Below are 20,984 nucleotides of genomic sequence, written 5' to 3'. Positions count from 1 at the left end.
ACATTTGTTAGTTGAGGTGGCTTTTTTTTTTCTCTGAACAGGAATGTAAATGTCTATTTCACTAGAAATGACAAGTTTTTTTTGTTTTGTTTTGTTTTTCTCCAGTGAAAAGTGAAATATAAGACAAGCTGATGACAAATTATTTGTCTTATAGATCAGGCATTTTTATTTTTAAAGACAATCCTCAACCCCCCTCCCCAGCTAAGTCCTAGCCTATTACAGGAAGGCTTGGAGTCAGTATGTGACACTCTAGTCCTAGGGAGAGGCTTTTAGAGACCTAGTCCAGTCTTTGTTTTGTTCTTACAGAAAAAGAAACTGAAGCCCAGAAAAATAAAGTGGCTTAGCCAAAATCACATGGTTAGCGACAGAAACAGGGTTAAAACACTGGTGCTGTGGGCCTCAGAATGAATGAGTAAAGTAAGGTCAGACACCAGGATGACACCAAGGACAGAATTCCCTTCTCAAATCTTGTCCTGCAGCAAGGCTGGGGAGGACCTGAGACCACAATAGGAACCATAACTGGTCTACACTTCCTTGGAGTTATTTAGTCCTAAGACTTAAATGAGTGATACTTTTCTGTGAAGAAACAGTTTTGAATGAATTTTTACACATGGATCTTCTACTAGCAGGACTAAGGATCAAAGGGAACAAGCTCCAGGAAGGCAGAGGGGGCAAGAGTAAAGCAATGGCTTACCGTTTATCACTGTCATGAGCTGATTGGCTCAGGTTTGGTGAAAACCCAACACCCAGTGGAAGGGAGGGGATGACTATTCAATGTGTGTGTGTCTCTTTTGTTATCAGTGAATGTTAAACAGTTTGCCCAGGTGACTGGGGGAGCATGTGTCTTCGTGGACAGGGGTCTGAAGTACACTGGAATTTACTGAGAAATTTGTTTGTAAAGATTATACTTAATTATTGCCATTTTCTTACAGAACTATATTTTGGAAAATTGTATACTGTCAATTAAAGTGCTTTTGTGTAAGCTGGTTCAAGCCCTGTTGAACTGGATTGACTGATTGGCTTATGTTCTTCACTTGTGCTTGAGGCTCATGGCCGAAGCGCCCGAAGACACGGAAGTGCCGTCTGCTCTTACCCTGTGCCGCCCAAATTGGGGGGGGGGGGAGGGGGAGGGTGCAGAGAGAGAAGGAGAAAGAGGGAAGCTGAAAAGAAAGGAAGAGGGGGATCCTGAGGGGGATCTTGGGCTGTTGCAGTGATCACAGCTGAATTTTCCCTCACACTTTTGTCAGTGTTCTACCTTCTTCCTTTCCTGTGCTTCTGCCTCAGATACAATGAGTCACCCACCACTAAAGATCCCAGAGTCCTGGTCAGGTGTGAATACACTGGCATAGAGACAAAACGAAGATATGAAAAATAAAGAGGTTCTGTTCTGGCCCTGTTCCTGCTCACAAAAGGCTCCGTTTACTTGTCATGAGAAGCCTCTCTCTGTCCCTTGTCTGGAGATGTGAGTGAAGATGGAGAAGTGCAGGGAAGGAAGCACTCAAATGATTCTGCTTCTCTTCCTCTCCTAGGGTGGTATTCGCTCCCTGTTCTTCACTGGAGGGGGAAACTATCGCTCCCAACTTGCAGAACTGTGGAAGGGAAACCGTCCGATGAGTCTGGCCCCCGCTCAGACTGCTATACAGCAATCTCCTCTATGGGCCTGGTACCTTACAGTTCACAAAACATTTTTACATAATCTTGCTTAGGGATGGGCACTTCTCTACCAACAGGGAACTTACCTACAGAGATGAAGGATTCTCTGAGAGGACACAGCTATTTCTGTGGCAGCATGAGGCCTGGAAGCTGTATCGGTTCTCTTTAGTCTCCCATTCTTTTTTCAATACCACATGAATGCAGGAGTTCCAACAACAAAGTATATTTCTACAATGCGACCATTGTTACAATAGAATTTTCTCCCCCCACCCCAATAGGATTTTCCTTTTATACGGGAATTCTGAAAGGCAGTGAACACCCTTAACAGTGGGCCAGAGTTGGGCCTGGGGTGTTTTGAGGTTAACTTCAGGAGTGTGCCAAGAATACAGAAAAGAGTACAAGCACCAGGAACAGGGCAGGCTCCTTGGCCATGCTTGAGGCACACTGTTCTAAGAAGAGAATGGCTCACAGTTTATCGTTGGCCACCAATTAGACCTGAGGCTTTCCGTTCTTTTCCTGAATAGGTCATTCACCCTGTTCCCTGCCCTGCCAACCAAGAAGCATTCAGTAGTCCTTTTCAATTTGTTAGGCCTCTGTCACTCACATTTCCCCTGTCCTGCAAGCTCAGTCCCAAACCAGGCATTTCTTCTGTAGCCTAAGGGAAAAAAGTAAAAAAAAAAAAAAAAAAAAATATATATATATATATGCCTGGCTATTATAACTAACACAAGTGATGAATACGGAGATGGTATTTTTCAAAGACCTTGACATTTTACAAATTAAAAAATTCAACACGATCCTAGCAAACAGGATCTGCTGCCAACATGTATTTGTCAGATGGAGAAAGTGAGGCAGAGGATTTGAGGCTGCCCAGGGCTCCACAGAAGTCCTTGGTGGATCTGGAAATAACCCTAGGGTTCCTGCCTCTGCCCTGGGCCACCCATCCTTTGGCCCAAGTTCAGACGGCAGCTCTAACAATGTGTGCTGTACATGTTGCCTAGTGTCCTCATCTCCCCGCTTGGGATTTGCCAACCATTAAAACTTCCTAGAACGACAGTGGACAGGCTGCCTCAACCTATAGCTTTCCTCTCTTCCCTGTAATAAGAACGTTTCTGGTAAGGATATAACTGCCTTTGCTTTTCCGAGGTGAGGGCCCAGAGTGGCGGGAAGTCCCCTGTGAACATGACAGAAGTTTCAGAGCAAGAATGATAGGATGTTTCGGGCATCGTGTTATACTGTCCCACTTTCCCTATACAACAGAAAGCTAAATTTCTCCTCTTCCTTTTCTTCTGCCAAGACACCAAAACGGCAAAAGATCTGGCATCTTGGTGCTAAGGGAAAGAAGAAATATAACCAACCAGTATTTACGTCTAAGCCAGGACTAACCCAGGCTTCAGGATAGCCAGCAGTTTGCCTTTCCACTCATAGTGGTGTAAAAACCAAAAATACTGCCTTCATTAACAGGGAAGATACTTTTTCAATTTCCATCACCTCTGTGGTTGACTTCTCTAAGAATGTCGATATGGGCACAGCCATTTCCCTGCTGGAGCTGGGTTATCTCCTTGGGTAAGCAGAGTCTCCATGTAGCCCTTCCAACCGCTGTAGGTCTCCACACTCACTTGGCGTGTGAGCAGGTGTCTTCCCAACTGTTCGAACACAAAGCCCTCTTGGCTTATTTGCTGTCTTCCTGCCAGAAGACAAAATATATCAAGGGGGAGGAGGTGGTGTACCACATTTTTGATCCTTTTGAGTTAAATCTCTGGAGGATTAACCAAGGAAAGGCCAATTTCTTACCTTATCACTGCACATCATGTTTTCCTGTTTTGAAAATAAAAATGTTACTTATGAGCCGTTGATGAACACCTAGAGTGTTCAAAGCACACTCTAGAAATGAGAGCTATGCAGTAAGAGGGATTATCTGATTTATAAATTGAGAAAACATTATAATCCCCATTTTGAATAAAATCGGTTGACAACTAACTCACTGCAGAATGCAGGATCACAAAGCTTATAGTAAGCATGTAAACGAGACCAGGAGATGAAAACGGTCAAGAGGAGGTCCTGTCGAGTCCATCTGGGAAACGCTCACACAACTCCCCCCTAACAACCCATGATCTTTGTATTTCTTTTTTCAAAGGTTCAGTCCTTAAAGTTTCTGTCCCCTTTGTTAGACACAGGGATCCAGAATTTTTGAAAACTTTGCAACAGCTCCAACTCTCTTTACTATCTTTTCTACAATTAACTTTCTTCTAGCTCCTAATTTACGTAAGTATGTCCCCCTTAAAGAAAACCTGGCAAACAACCAGTCCAAATTTACAAAACAGATCAAATACTGCTGGACATCAATGGTAGATAAAAGACACCATCTTACAAAATAATTTACCAGTGTTCTTTAAAAATGGAAACATCTCCAGGAAATTTTGTGAGATCCATCACAACTTCTTTATTTCGGCCCTGTCTCAAAGGAAAACACCAAAGGGCCCTTCTACAGCGGGTATCATTCTCCACCTTTGGAAGCCTGAATAAAACTCACCTTTTTGAGGGGAAAAATACAACGAATGCTAAGTATAAAGTATGTAAACATTTTAAAAGTTGACTTCAAAAGCAGTTTCAGCAAACATAAGAGACATCTTGTAGTGTACATATATAACTTTTTATTAAGAAAATGAACAAAATACATTCTTTCTCCATATGTACATTACATACAACATAATTCTACAATTGCAATCGTTCAGCAGATCACTCGTTTATTTATTCACAAAGCAGTGTTAACACATTCACCAAACCTGGGATCAGAAAATTACCTGTACTAAAAAAAAAAGAGAAAAAGAAAGAAAGAAAAGGAAAAACCTAAAAAGTCCATACAGACTGGGCAAAAATAAGATAAACCAGAGAGGATCATGAGGGGAGTGGGGAAGATTGCAGAACACACCCAACACAGTCCAACAATGACCCAGAACACCAATCATGTGAGAAGAGAGCTGATGCCCCCAAAGCATTTCTGTTTAAAAGTTCCAACTAGCTCACGCCTGTTATTCCAGAGTTCCCTCAGGATTTACATTTCTGATTTAGGTCCTTTAGGGTACAGCCCTAAGCCATGTTGCCACAGAAGAGGAGGGTAAAAGGAAAGAGCAGAACCTTGAAAGGTTGCAGCTTTCTGCTTTACACACTAAGAAAAGGAGTCTCATATGAAATACACAACTGAATCTTACCTGGTGAGCAGAGAAATACATTTTTTTGGAGAGACATGTGTTCAAGCATGGTAAGGGAACTCTTGTTTACAGGATTCCTTATTTACATTTATGTGCATCTGTTTTGTTTTTGCTTTGTTTTTCTCTGCTTTTCGTTTGGCCTTTGAAAAAAGTACCTCATTCTCTTTGGGTGTGGGTTTACTTATGGTCATATTAAAAAGTCCACCGAAACAGAAAGCTCTTCATCGGTATGAATATGCTTCAAACATCATAAAAAGCTGCATAAATTGTGCATAAAGGGCTTAAACATTCAAATTGAGTTTTAGAGATGATATTTCCAGGAAGCTGAACAAGGCAGCTCCCTATAGCGATACTTTATACCCATAGTTCAGGCTTAAAAGATACATATCAAGAAAATTATTTTCAGACTGTCAGTCTGGGAAGGGGCAGTGCTTAAAGGGATCTAAGTAAGGGCAGGGACGCACGCTCGCATCTTGCTCTTCCTCACTTGTAGTAAAACACAATGAGAATGACTGCATCCATTTTTTTTTTTTTAACTTTTTCTGGGCTTTACGATGTGGGGTAACAGAAGAAAGTCAGGAAAAACAAAATGAGTAAGTCTCATCAGTTAATTAATAGTGGTTTTCCTTCTTTACACTTAGTAATTTCCTAAATTTCTATGATAAACATTTTTTATATCACAAACAACAATAAGTGTTACTATTAAAAGTCCCATAAAAGAAATTTAACACTCTCCAACTTTCAGATGAGCCAGCGGCGGTAACACTATGTTTCCAGTCTAACAAAGAGAAGAAGCTGTCCACAGTGTTAATAAGCAAACCCGGCAAGATAGACTCTTGGGTATGGATGGAGCTGTATCTTTCTTCCCAATCTAATTTCCAGTCCAACTTCAGTTTTGAGGATCTATCTCTAATTTGAAGGGATCTTAATTTCTGGCCACTGAATGCTACTTTACAAAAGAAGTAAAAGAGTTGACTTAAAAAAAATGGTAACATCTTTCCCAAGCTGCTTAGGTATAAATATGGCATTTTTGAAAGATGGAATAATGTTTGTTACTAAGACCAAGACAAGAAGGTCCTTATCTTAGCTATCCCATACTCTTTTTCTGAGGCTGCAGACTCAACTGTACATAGAGTTTGAAGTGGTGACAGGGAAGGAATCTCTTTAAAAACAGATTATATATATATATATATATATATATATATCCATAAAGGAAATTTGCTCATAGGAAAATATCACATTATTTTGCAATTGAGCTGCAGGCTATGCATAAAGGAAAATTAATACTATACTACATAATTTATTCATTTCAAAAGACATTTTGCACAAGTCAAAAAAGCAAGGTGGCTTAAAGAATAACAAAATTACAGCATCTCTTGGCCAGGCTAAATGTGATGCATAAAGAAAGGAAGTCCACTTTAATTTCTCTAAATGGGTGGTTTACAATTGAAGGAGAAAACAGTTTACAACTGGTCAGTCACCAAAATCATTTTTTCTGGGAGAGGAAAAAAAAAATCTCAAAAGGAGACCAAGTGTATAAAACTTTTAAAAACATGTATCTTCCCCACAGAAGAGTATTCATATTTAAATTTTGGAGTTTGATATCCTGCTATCAGATTTGAGGTCAGGTAGACACTTACTTTAGTATGTCTTAACAGTTTATATTCGGTGCTCTCGAAAGTAAAGCTAGTGTGTATATGTAACATTGAGCTAAGCCTTTACAAAGGTGGAGTATCCTAGGACTTCCAACGTAGGTAACTGAAAAAAGGTAAAGCCATGCATCTCTGTCCTCAGCTTCCTCCCCTTTCATCACAAGAAGGTAAACACAGCAACTACAAGGCAAGATGCTAAAACGGTCACTAGCAGACATCTAATGGCACGGCCCTGATGGTGTAAGATCCTCTCTTTGTTGCAAAAGGAATTTATAAAGCTCTGCCAGCTGCAATGGAATTGGACTTATTCTAGATACCTTCTATAATTAATCACTTTCTAGACATGAAGGAGACCTATAGAATAAACCAAATTTATTAAATACTTTTTAAATTAAATTAAAAAATTTTTAAAGATTTTATTTATTTGACAGAGAGAGACACAGCGAGAGCGGGAACACAAGCAGGGGGAGTGGGAGAGGGAGAAGCAGGCTTCCCGCTGAGCAAGGAGCCTGATGATGTGGGGCTCAATCCCAGGACCCTGGGATCATGACCTGAGCTGAAGGCAGACGCTTAATGACTGAGCCACCCAGGCGCCCCTAAAAAGAAAAGATTTTATTTATCTGTCAGAGAGAGAGAGAGCACAAACAGGGGGAGTGGCAGGCAGAGGGAGAAGCAGGCCCCCTAGCTGAGTAAGGAGCCCAATGCATGATCCCAGGACCCTGGGATCATGACCTGAGCCAAAGGCAGAAGTTTTAACCTACTGAGCCACCCAGGCATTCCATACTTTTTTTTTTTTTTTAAGTAGGCTCCAGGCCCAGCATGGAGCCCAACGTGGGGCTTGAACTCACAACCCCAAGATCAAGACCTAAGCTCAACTGACTGAGCCACCCAGGCACCTCCAAAATTATTAAATACTTCTAATGCCAGAACTCATGGATTTCTTGGCAAAGTAGATAAACAGTGACCCATGGGATTGTGCATAATTAAAGTACAGAAAACAATTGATGCCAGTGTAATTCTGTATGGGTTGTAAGTTAAACATGAAATGACAATTTTCTTCCTATTTTAAAAGGCTAGAAAATAAACCCCAACCAAATGACACTGGCTAAACTGTAACAAAGGCTTTCTTGAGATTTGTTAGCAAAAGAGAGAAATAAAGCTCAAAACCGGCTACTTGAGCAACTCCATAATCATGCACACAGGCCTGTTCAGTGTATCACACAGTGCTTTTCCTTCCTGCCAATTAATCTGGCAGTCATTAAGCACTGGGTGAAACTGAAGAATGATGATCTCTTCAGGCTGGTATTGGTGTGGCAGACAGCTCAGATATCCACACTAAGTGCTGTGAATGCTAGCATCCCAGATGGTACAGAGCTTGTGCTGTGGCAAGAGCTTCAACTTGATGAAAAAGCAAGTCCCATGGGAGCCCCAAAACTGCATGTCAGAATGTTTTATTGCTGGTTTTCCCACTGGATCCTTCTCAAGAAACTGCTCAGCTAGTTTAAAATCTTGAGCCCATCACAGTGGGTTTTCCGTTCCAAGACCTCTAACAGCTCTTTGGGAGAAGATGAGAAAAGAAACTAACCAGGAATGCTGCTTTCCAAAGACGACACAGAATGAGCTGTGATTCCTTTTGATAGTCATCTTCACAGCACTGCATTAGCAAAATGAATTTAGGGTCCAAAATGGAGAGCTTTCTTTTTCATTTAGATTTGTGGACCTTCTCATCCATGAGCAAAAAGCTCCTATTTTCCTTTCTCTAACATATCCGCATTCTCCTCTAGCCCTGTTCCTGGGGTTCAATTCCTCCAAGTGAAAATGCCATATAGACAGGCAAAATAGGATGCTGCACACAAATGTTTAATAGTTCATTGAAACTGAGCCGCAGATAAAAAGGAAGGTGAATTATTTCAGGATTATCAGTGATAATTTTAAAAATGAACAAATACCAATCATTTCATAGCAATCAAAGCTATTCCTAATAAACAATTACATCAGAAATTGAAAGTCAATTTTTAACACAGATTCCAACTTCAGCAGAACATCAATGCTACTCAGAGCTAGTAGGAATAGAGGGAAAAAAGGCTAAAAAATATAAAGAAAAGACAACGGGCAAATGGAAATCTGGTGATGTGCTGAATTCCATGAGCTCTGCTAGGAAACCTGTACGTGATCATCAGTTTTAGGACTATGCTTCCTAGTGTCAGGAAAAGAAGCCAATGCTGGCTCCTCCATTAAGGCCGCCAAGAGCAATGTTACTATCCTCCAAATGAAAATGTCTCAACATTGTTAATTCTTTCATAACGGACAATTTTAAATTTCACTATTCTGTTGTCATAAACAAGGATAAAAGAGCATGTTTGCCTCAAAATGATTTTGACCTTTTCTCTTAAGTGGTACAATACTCATAAGCAATGCCAAAGAAAACCTAGGGAATCTAGGGCTGAAAAAGCCAAGAATAAAGTCAGGTCAGCTAAGGAAATAATGGATGTAAAATTCACACTATTTGGTCAGCAGGAGGAAATCAAGGTTAAGAAATTATGTAAAATAAAATCTCTAAGATAGCGTATTTTTTTCCAGGAAAAAAAGCATCTGGTGAAGAAATCAATAAATTGTAATGAGTCCTCCTGCCAAAACAAACAATGGCAACATCATCAGCTGATCTAGTTGGCTCCTAATGAACTGTTTCAACAAACTTGGAAACGTCCACCTTCAACTGAAATACCTCTACACTAGAAATTTTGGATAGTCAAATCATTTCAGCATTGATACAAATCACAGGGAGATATAAGCTACAGTCAAAAATCACAGAAGAATAATGTTATTTGACTAATAAGAAATACAAAAACCTTTGAGTGAAAGAGCCCAAAGAACTAATCTACAAGTATTGTCATATGCAGACCCTATAGGACACTCTCCAGTAACTATAAACTTTTTCTGAGGAAGCATGCAATCCCAGATCAAGGACAATTTTAAGAACTTGCAACTTAGTAAAAACTCAGGCCAGAATTTATGTAAAAGGATGAAACTGCAGACGATCATGGATTTTTAAGAAAAGAAGGGTTATGAAGGCTATGTTTTTAATAGCTAGATGACTTTGTTTAGAGTACACACCTCCCATACAAATCACTTCAAACCATAATTCCCAACTGCCAGGTAACATTCAACCACCTAAAGAGTTAACACAACATTCACTCAGGAAATAAGTAAATGACCCATAATTACCAAATGAATTCCATATGGTGTTAAGAATAATTATGACTTCTTCATGTTATAACCATGAAACTGAATATAATTCAGAGAATAAAATCAGGAACATGTTCCTACGTGCTTTTGGATCCACTGAACATCATTCTCAATGCAGTTTTTGTTTGTAGGTTAGATTTTCAAACTTTTTTATTACATGAAATTCTGTTAATGTATCTCTAAATAGCACTTTTAAGGCAGATGTGAAGAGATCCGCTGGAAGGATAAGCTGGGAACCATTTATATTCAAAATACATATTTCACCCAAGAATGCAATTTTATAATCTTAAATCACTGTGCTCTAAACCCAACAAGCCTTTCTGTGATAAACCCAGTAAATTAAAGATTTTTTTTTTTTTTTTTATTTGAGACAGAGAGAATGAGAGAGAGAGAGCACATGAGAGGGGGGAGGGTCAGAGGGAGAAGCAGGCTCCCTGCCGAGCAGGGAGCCCGATGCGGGACTCGATCCAGGGACTCCAGGATCATGACCTGAGCCAAAGGCAGTCGCTTAACCAACTGAGCCACCCAGGCGCCCTAAACCCAGTAAATTAACTTTCTAGTGTTTTCTATCAGTTTCTACTTATTAGACATAGGTCAGTTTTAGCATCAATGAAAACCAGGTCTAAAAAGATAATCTCGTGAAAAGCTAAGACTGTCAGCTTGAGCACTGAGTCAGGCACCCAAGTCTGGATTCCTTTGCTTGAAGGAGATTTAGATTATTTGAATTAGTCAAACTGGCCACATGAGGTCTCTGTTATTCCACAGCATACAAATGCATTTTAGAAGTATCTTTCAAATCAGATAATTTCTCATCAAGTACAAGCACTGAAAATAATGTTAGAGATCTAGTTTACTTTCTGGAATAATGCATTCCCCTGTGAAAGAGAGAAATGGGAATGAAGCTGAAGCAAGAGATAATGAAACTGAGTAAAAACTGTGCCCTACCTAAGGAATGCATCTAAAGCATCAGCCAGGTGTTTCAACTGGGACTCACTAAGCTAGAATGAAAGCATTTCAAGGAATAAAGCACAGATAATTTGGCCTACCTAAACACTGTATCTAAATACTAAACTAGGTTAAATTATAATACACCGCTGGTATTCTTGGAAATATATGTAGCTCCTCACTAAATATAAACAAGTTTCAAATCAGGTTCTGGTGTGAAATGTGAGCAATGTGTTATGTTGGTCATGGTTATGATTAAGCCCTACGTTCTCCTGCAATCATTTCCAGCAATGCTCCTTTAGAGCCCCATGGCACAAACTCCACCGAGTCAACAACCTCCTCAACAGTGTATCTCACTTAGGCAACACTGAATGGTTCACTATGATTCAGCCCCATTTAAACATGTTAGTGAAAAAAATTTCAGAAATGAAAAGGGCAAAAGTTCCATCTAAATAAAGTGAGGAAAGATAAAATTAAAACAAGCTTATGTTAAAAAGCAATAGTAGAGAGTCAGTTAGGGAAAAACAAAAACAAAATCACTGAGGTCAAGAACTGCATTTCTTCCAAATATGGAAATCTACGGAACTCATGAAAACAGCGACAAAGAAAGCACTGTAGAAACAAAAGGTGGAGGCAGCAGACTTTCATTTGGTTAGTGTGTTTAAAGTGCCAGAGTTCACGGCAAGCAAACTAGAGCTTTTAAATTTAGAAACTCTATCGATAAAGTTCTTCTCTATCAACTCTTTGATTTGTACTTGTTTCCACAAAACAAGATTCAATAGGCTACAGTATTAGTGATACTATTTTATTTCTTGACTGTCAGGGGACTATCATTTTATGAAGCTGTACGAGAATGTAAGTAGATTCTATTTGCTCACCTATAAAGTCACTTGGTTATTCTGTAGCTGCACAATTTGGTACTTAGTGAATTACATAGTATAGCTTTCACAAGGTAAGATACAAATCTAATTGTTTAATAAATCACTATGGATAGCTTTGGGATGCTTGGAAAGCTAAGGAGACCAAGATTCAAGTCTGGAACTAGGAAAAATAGATTTCTGTCCATTCCCAAAAGCAGTGAAGCCAAGCAATAAAGACAGAGTCAAGAGGGATCTCAGTCTCATTCCTATACATGAGACTTTTCAAGAAAAGTGCAAGTCAAAGTCTTCTCTTTGGTGAAGCCTAATCTTGCTACTCAGGGACATACTCAATTCCCCAAAGTCCTTCACTTTTCAGAGCTACTGGACTGATGGACATTTATTTACTTAGTCTGTTTTAGGCATGGTGGGTGTCAGTTGCATGCAGCACACTTTTTGAGTAAATGCAAGCACTGGCCAGGTTTGGGCTTCCTATACTGCACCCCACAGCACCTCATGGAATGATATATACCTCCATCCCCCACAAAAAAAAAAATGGAACAGTGGGAAAGCCTATCTGCCTTTCTTTTAATGAAAAAAAACACCTCTACCATTATTTTCTTTTTCTTCACTTTAAAGCCTGTGTGCTTTGTGAAATGCCTGTCAGCTGTATTCCATAGGACAACTACAAACCATTATTCTTTAAGATAGCAGTATACAGAAGCAGATGCGGGGAGCTAATGTATATGGAAATAAACAGAAGCATAGCTCTGGAAACCCACCCTCCCAAGTGAAAATGCTACAAAGAGCACAAAGGAGAAATGGAATCACAGCTCTAACAGAGCAAAGAGTCATCTTCTTCCAAAATTTGCTACAAAGACATCAATGAACATATTAATCACTACTAGAATCATCTTGCTGGTCATGTTTATATTGGCTCTTAAAGGTTCTGAACTATATTCTCCTCAGTTTAAGGTTTCTGTGACTCAAAGCTATTGTAATATCCACTACAAAATATATCATTATAGAAATACTATATACCAATCTCAGTACCTGGATCAATCTTGGGTTTCATTTTTTAGTTTTATGACAAGGAGCATAAATTTGAGCCCTCTGTTCCTTCTACTGTTTAATGTAATACAAGACTCTAGTCAACAGAGACACATATATCACTTTAACATACATCATTTGCCCTACAGAACTATATACTTTTAAGAATGAAGTGAAGAGGTAAACAAGTGACACCACTTACAAGCAGTTGTGTGATGCGAGACAAAGTGAAATGGGAAAGGAGGAGAAAGGGGCGAGGCCAAACCAGCCAACAACAAAACCCCATTCTTCTTTCTAGCACTGAGTCTGTTAATAGTGCTTATTTGCCCCAATTTTATAAAAATGAAATAAAAATCAGAAAAGGGTAAACTGCCTGATTATTTCTTCTTTTATATTCATTCGTTCTTAAAAGTTAAAGTAAGAAAAAAAAAAAATATATTTAAATGGAAATAATACCAATTTCACTTTATTAACCTAATTCAGGAACAGGATGAGGAGAAAGGGGCTGAGGTGGGGTATGAAGGAAGAGGGTTAAAACTTGTGACAGTAAAGATCCCTTCAAAATTCTGGTGCAGTCCTCGATCACGGCAGCCTAATTGTCGGTCAACAGAGTTGCACTCCAAAATACTGAACGCAGACTCCTGTTCTGCATTGCTGTCCAGCAGCTCTCCAGTTACAGCATGATGAGATCTACCAGGTTGCCTTTAGGGGGAGTCATGCTGTCAGGAAAGAAATTTACTAAGGTGTCAAAAAGCTGAGTTCTTTGAGCATAGGTGTGATCCACGTCAGAAAAGCCTGGTAAAGGAGAAATACAAAGAAACTCATCCATTGTGCCTAAAACATGTAACAGAGAAGCCAGTTGAGAAAAGCAGCAATGTATAATGGAAAAACCAAACCCAAATCTGATTTTAAAATGAGACAGACATGAGTCTTGAACCCAGTTTTACTACCTGCCAGTGGGGTGATCTTAGGTAAGTGAATCAGCCTGTTACTGTTTCCACAGCTGTAAATTTGTGTTAATCTTGTTTACTTCGTGGCGTTACTGTGCATATTAAATGCAATTATGTGAGAAGCACCTGTTCTAATGACTGGCACCTTAGTAACTAATAGCGATTTCTCTTCTTTTCCTTACAAGCATTTTCCTCTTCTAGTCCACTGAGGCATTTTCACTCCTCTCTTTCTGACTTTATAATGCTTCTGACCCGCTAAACTTTTTTTTTTTGTAATAAAAATACAATAAAATCGGGGCGCCTGGATGGCTCAGTCAGTTAAACATCCAACTCTTGGTTTTGGCTCAGGTCATGGTCTCAGGGTCCTGGGATCGAGCCCTGTGTTGAGCTCAGTGCTCAGCACAAAGTCCGCTTGTCCCTCTCCCTCTGCCCCTCCCCCTCTGCCCCTCCCCCACTCTCTCTCTCATAAATCAATCTTAAAAAAATACAATAAAATCAAAACAAAAAATATACTAAAATCACTTTCTTTAGAAGGTGGTCTAAAATCATTAAGGTCCTGAGAGCTGGAAGTAGTCTCAGAGAACTGGAAAGAAATACATGTACAGTAACGTGGAACAGTCCCTGGCACATAGTAAATGCCATACATTCACGGTACTATGCACCAGGCTCTCGGCCAGGCACACGTCATGTGAGAGAGAGAGCAATGAACTACTTTTATCCAGATAAACATTAGAAAGTGGATGACATTCTTAAAAGGTGGGGACCATGGAACTAAAGGATATTTCCCCCCTTTAACTTCTAGTAAACATTTAATTTTCAAGTTTATTCCAGCCAAAGGAATATTCAGTGAGATGCTTCCTTCCTTTCGTCAGCTTGTATATTGTTTTAAGCTTCTTCAAATTTCTTATGTACGTATGAAGTAGGAAAATGATAAAATAAACAAAGTAGTGTTCTGATTTCCCCGTTCGTGAAATGGCTGAGACATGAGAGCCCTACTGAGTACCATAAGACACAGAAATAGTGCCAGAAAGTTATATATGCCATGATACTCAGTGAAAATTATTTCAAATTGGACCAATTTTCATTCAACTTACAATACAGTTTTAGGTACACTCTGTTTTTTACTCTTGTAAAGAACATGAACAGAACAGAACATTGCCAAGGATACCAGTTTCCTGGAAGGAAAATAAACAATGCCTCAAGAAAGGTACATTCCTTTTTATTAAAAAAATTTTTTTTACTATTATTTTAAGTTTGAGGGCAAATGTTTACTTCTTTGGAGCTTAAGATTTAATTAAGAACTATCATGGAAATGAATGGAAGGAAATACTCCAAAATGTAAACAAAGGTTATCTCTGAATAATGAGATTTTTTTTTTTTCTTTTTTATGCTTCTCGGAGTTTTCTAAAATTTTGAAAAAATTCAAACCCCTAGAAAAGTTTCAAGAATAGTACCTCAAAAACTCATATACCCTTACCTAGATTACTCAGTTGTTAACATTTTGTCACATGTGTTCTCATTCTCTCTCTCTCTGTGTTTGTACCCTATACATACTTTTTTTGTAGAATGATTTGGGAGTAAATTGTAGACATTTTCACCCCTAAATACTTGAGTTCATTTCACCTAGAACATCACTTAAATAACCACTATATATTAAATTTAGGAAACTTAACATTTTTGTCCCAATAATCTTTTTTATAGTCATTTTCCCTACTCATCTAAAACTCAATCCAGTATCAAACACTGTATTAGTTTTCTTTGGCCTGGAATAGTTCCTCAGCCTCTGTTTCTTATGATACTGATATCCTTGACAAGTTCAGAGCAGTTACAGAGTTGTAGAATGTGTTGAATTTGAGTTGTCTGACTGCTTCCTTGTAATCAGATTGAATTTACGCAGTTCTGGCAAGAATACTACAAAAGTGATACTGTGTGCTTCCCACTGCATCATGTCGGGAGGCACATGCTATCCATTCGTCCCAATGTTAACTGTGATCACCTGATTAAGCTGGTATGGCCAGATTTCTCTAATGTGAAGGTGTTGTTTTCTACCACTGCAATTAGTAAAATATTTTATTTAAAAAAAATTTTTTTTAAGTAGGCTCCTCGCCCAACACGTGGCTCTAACTCACAACCTTGAGATCAAGACCTGTGATCAAGAGTCAGGCGCTCCATAGACTGAGTCACTCAGGCACCTCCAGCAATTAGTAAAATATTGACAAGAAGACAATTTGAGACTGTGTGAATATCCTATTCCCCAACAGACCTGAACCCAATGATATCAGCCTTCACTGATGATTCTTGCTTAAAACAATTATATCTTGCTAAAACAAAACACCGATGGTGTTTTCCTAACTCTACAATTCCTTCTGCATTTGTTGACTGACACTAATTATGAAGAGCTTTTCCTCCATTTTATTTGTTTGCATGAGTATGTACTCATGGATCCTTTTCTTGTTTAATATATCATATTTATTACTGTCATTATTCATTTTAATACTCATATTGTCCCAGTTTTGGCCAGCAAGAGCTCTTTTGAGCTCGTTTCTGTGTCTTTTTTAATGTTCCCATTAATTTTTGAGCACTTCCTTACTTCCTGGCAGAGCAAGATATCCAAGCTCATCTTTACACAGCTCTGGAATCAGCCATTTTTTTCAAGGAGCCCTAATTCCTTTTAGTGGTGAGTGACATTAAGAATTAAAGATCAGTTGTGTTAATTGCCAAGGGTGGTGGTGTTTCTAGGCCTGTACACATATGTGCACACATATTATATACACAGCTGTTTTTAAAGCAAAATTATGAGTTTGTTATTTTATTGATGATTCCCATTTTTTTAGAACTCTACAGGATTCTTCCTCTCCTTAATCCTATTCCCTATTTACAGTATCTCCTTTCTCCCACTAGGAAAACTGACTCTCTAGAACATCATCGTATTTACTCATTTGTTCAATGTAAAATACATACAAAACATGTTCCAGAATTACTATATCCATACCACTACCAACAAAAAGCCAAGATTTCTTTGCTTTGTCTTTAGACTATATCTCACTAAGAGTATAGTCTAAGCACTGTAGCATTGTACTGAAAAGGTTTCTCTCTTTTTTTCCCCCTATTGTGTGGTAATATTACCAACTGTCTGTAGTCAACTTTAGGGTTTTCCCCTTGTTTTATTTACTTTCTATAATCATAAAAATGTCATAATAGGTTTTATTTTTAAGAGAAGATACTGATTCTGTGGTAATACTCTAATGAAGTAATACCTATGTATTTACTAATATATTACTAATGAAGTACCTATGTATCCTAATGAAGTAATATCAAATGAAGTAAACACATTTTCATGAGATTAAATGATTTAAGAGGGAGGGAAACACTGAGTTCCTACTCTGTGCTAGGTACTTTATATATGACCACATTTCATTTTTTTTTTTTTTTAAAGATTTTATTTATCTGTCAGAGAGAGAGAGAGAACGCACACACAAGCAGGGGGAGCATCAGTCAGAGGAAGAAGCAGGCTCCGCACTGAGCAAGGAGCCCGATGCGGGACTCAATCCCAGGACCCTGGGATCACGACCTGAGCCGAAGGCAGACGCTTAACCGACTGAGCCACCCATGCGACCCTGACCACATTTCATTCTTATAAAAAACTAATGAAGCAGTTATCGTAAACTCCCCTTTCAGATGAGACAACTCAGGGATATTCAGTAACTTAGTAAGATCTCACAGCTGGTGAAGGAAGAGAATGGAATGTGAACCCGTGTCTATCTGACTCCAAAACCCATTTATTTATTTTTGTTAACTAATATTCACTGAGGGCTTAAATTGTAGGCAGTGTGCCAAGTTCATTTAACCCTTAAAAGAACATGTTTAATTTATTTTTTGACTTAATTTTTTTCTTATTGGAGTATATATAATTGACATACAATGTTATATTACTTTCAGGTGTACAACATAGTGATTTTGATTTGACAATCTATACATTACTCAATGCTCCCCATGGTAAGTGTGGTTACCATCTGAACATGTTTTACTTTTATTCACCATTTACCAATGAGAAAATTGAAATTCACACTATCATTAGATAAATGTTTAAATTATGGTAGATCCTATTATGGAATACCATGTATTACTTAATAAGAATATAATAGATCTAGTGTAGTTTCTTGCAAACATCTCCAAGCCACATCAAATTTTAAAACGTTATGTTGTAGAATACGTATTTTACATTGCATAATAAATAAAACCAGAACACACAAAACTATACATCTGTGTGTGTTTGTGTGCTTGAAATAGTACTTGGCCCCATAGTAAGTGTCAATAAATAACAGCTATCGCTTTATCACTACTACCATCACTGAAGACAATGACTGCTCTAAAAACAAAAGTGACCTATTAGGAATATATTTTTCTCTCTCTTTTTTTTTAAGATTTATTTAATTAGGGGCACCTGCCTGGGTGGCTCAGACGTTAAAGTGTGTCCATCTTTATTATGCAGATTCCTTAGTTGTGCATTTGCCTACCCACTAAAATGTACCTGTAACCCCCAAATCAATACTTGTGGCACGATGTGGTCATTCACAGACATGTGGAGAGCAGTAAACATTTGAATCAGCAAAGGCACACACTGTCAGCCAAGGGTGAACTGGGTGATGCTCTGCCTTCTTTTAACACCTCTCATACTATAAACAAGTGTCCTTTTCAATCTACTGGTGTCATATTTTTCACATTTTTGTGCTTTTTGTTGTGACTTCACTGCTTAAAATGGTCCCCAAGCATAGTGCTGAAGTGCTATCTAGTGTTCCTAGGTTGAAAAAGGCCATGATGTGCCTTATGGAGAAATACATGTGTTTGATAAGGTTCGTGCAATGTTAATTAATCAATTATATAAGGAACCTAACTCTGTATGTCCCATAGGAGAAATGGTTTTGTATTCACTAATTCAGTTCCTTGTGACTTTACAGAATGTAACTACTGTAAATAAAGAGAATCACTGTATTTGTAGGTCTGTGTATGTAGTTGTGTGTGTATGTAAATCTGCCAGATATGAACGATTACACTTCAGAAGAGACAGAGATTGAAGAAAGTTGTTTAAGGAGAACCTTAAGCTTTATCTGTAGTCAAAGTTTTTTGTTTTTTTTTTTAAAATACATTGAAAAGGGGTAGGCACTAGGAAACTCATCAACGGTAACATGACTAATTAAATGGCAGAGCTAGGACAAAAAAGGTAATGGAGATTCTAAATCTCATACTCCTAATCAGTGTGTCTCTCACTTCATTTTCATCATAAAATGGAATGAGGACCTAATCACTCAAGAGTAGCAGACACTGGTAAAGCTCAATGAAAAGTAGTATATTGGTTTAGAGAGTGAGCTCTGAAGCCATACTATTAAAGTCTGTATCCTAGTTTTGCTATTCATTAGTACTATTCATGGGCAAGTTACCTAAGCGTCTCTGTGCCCCAGTTTCTTCCAATATAAAAGGGGATCATAATAGTAACTACTTCATTGGGTTATTATGGAGATTAAATGAGTCAAGACATGTACAGTGCTTGAAATAGTACTTGGCCCCATAGTAAGTGTCAATAAATAACAGCTATCGCTTTATCACTACTACCATCACTGAAGACAATGACTGCTCTAAAAACAAAAGTGACCTATTAGGAATATATTTTTCTCTCTCTTTTTTTTTAAGATTTATTTAATTAGGGGCGCCTGCCTGGGTGGCTCAGTCGTTAAGCGTCTGCCTTCGGCTCAGGTCGTGATCCCAGGATCCTGGGATCGAGCCCCGCATTGGGCTCCCTGCTCAACAGGGAGTCTGCTTCTCCCTCTCCCACTCCCCCTGCTTGTGTTCCCTCTCTCTCTGTCAAATAAATAAAATCTTTTAAAAAAAGATTTATTTAATTTATTTGAGAGAGAGAGAGAGAATGAGCGGGAGGGGAAGAGGAAGAGGGAGAGAGAATCTGAAGCAGACCCCACGCTGAGCAAGGAGCCTCACGCAGGGCTCAATCTTACCCTGAGATTACCACCTGAGGTGAAACCAAGAGTCGGATGCCTAACCGACTGCACCACCCAGGTGCCCCTAGGAATATACTTTTAACTTAACACACTGACTAGGTAATGTTCCCTACTTCTGGTAAAGAAGAAATAGCAAGAATTCTCATTTTTCTCCTGGACACAAGTTTGTTGATCCTTTCTATTGCTAATAATAAACTTACTGTTATATAAAAAGTACCTGTAAACATGTGGGCTACAGACAAGAGGCTGAAGAAAGTATCTTGCTGAAATCTAAATTTGGTGGATATAGCAAAAGTATAAAGGCTAAAAGGGCATAGCAAATGCTGCGAAATTCTTAAGGCTCCTCATTCACAAATGTCAACACAATGACAAAAAGAACTACTTTAGGCATAAAATGTTTTAAACATCTGTCTGAATTCATATTTTGCACATATTTGGACTCTAAAAGTCCTAAAAAGAGGTGTGAAGATCAAAAAAGGCAATATGTACTACAGACCAGATTTTTCCTATTTGTCACATACCTTGCTGAAAATATGCTTAAATTGCTTCAGTGCATACTTTCTGAAAACAAGACACAGCTCTAAAAATTAGCAAAATGTCTGAGTTCAAGTTTAAAAGTACCCATAGCCACCAGAAGCTCTAAATTAAAGATCCCCAGAGGTTGTTTTCCTCTGATGTCGGTCATTTTTCAAAACTAAGATAATGCCAGCCAGCTATTTGTAAATCATTTTCCATCTTTTTAATTCTTTTTTTTTTTTTTAAGATTTTATTTATTTATTTGACATTGAGAGAGGGAGAGAGCACAAGCAGGGGGAGTGGCAGGCAGAGGGAGAGGGAGAAGGAGGTTCCCTGCTGAGGAGGGAGCCCAATGCGGGGCTCGATCCCAGGACCCAGGATCATGACCCGAGCCAAAGGCAGACATGTAACCGCCACCCAGGTGCCCGATTCTTTAAATTACATAGGACACTAATAAATACTTTCATTTAACTTTCAGTAAAAGGTTAAGATAAACAATTCTGAAGGAAGTCAGTCAGAAAGTTTGGTGGAGGCAAGTATTTTTGGAGAATTTAGAAAATGAAATATTTAGTTTATCTGTACATGAAAAATGTATACATCTAGGGGCACCTGGCTGGCTCAGTCAGTAGAGCTTGTGACTCTCCATCTTGGGGTTGTCAGTTCAAGTCCCACATTGTGTGTAGAGATGACTTAAATTAAAATAAAAATCTTTTTAAAAAATGTATACATGGGAGTGCCTGGGTGGCTCAGTTGTTAAGTGTCTGCCTTCAGCTCAGGTCATGATCCCAGGGTCCTGGGATCGAGCCCCGCATCAGGCTCCCTGCTCAGCGGGAAGCCTGCTTCTCCCTCTCCCACTCCCCCTGCTTGTGTTCCCTCTCTCGCTGTGACTCTC

General features: G+C 38.7%; 1 protein-coding gene across 1 annotated transcript in view; it reads right to left on the bottom strand.

Annotated features, from left to right (window-relative positions):
* Nucleotides 1-13,002: 13,002 nt before the first annotated feature.
* Nucleotides 13,003-20,984, bottom strand: part of MKLN1 (muskelin 1) — a 165,456-nt gene continuing 157,474 nt past the window's right edge. Inside the window, exon 18 of the mRNA XM_044920189.1 lies at nt 13,003-13,410. Coding sequence (XP_044776124.1) covers nt 13,289-13,410 — 122 coding nt within the window. The 3' untranslated portion in view covers nt 13,003-13,288. The remainder of the gene's footprint in view (nt 13,411-20,984) is intronic.

Source organism: Neomonachus schauinslandi, chromosome 12 (assembly GCF_002201575.2).
Source record: "Neomonachus schauinslandi chromosome 12, ASM220157v2, whole genome shotgun sequence".
NCBI lineage: Eukaryota > Metazoa > Chordata > Mammalia > Carnivora > Phocidae > Neomonachus > Neomonachus schauinslandi.
This window is presented reverse-complemented; position numbering and strand designations above follow the sequence as displayed.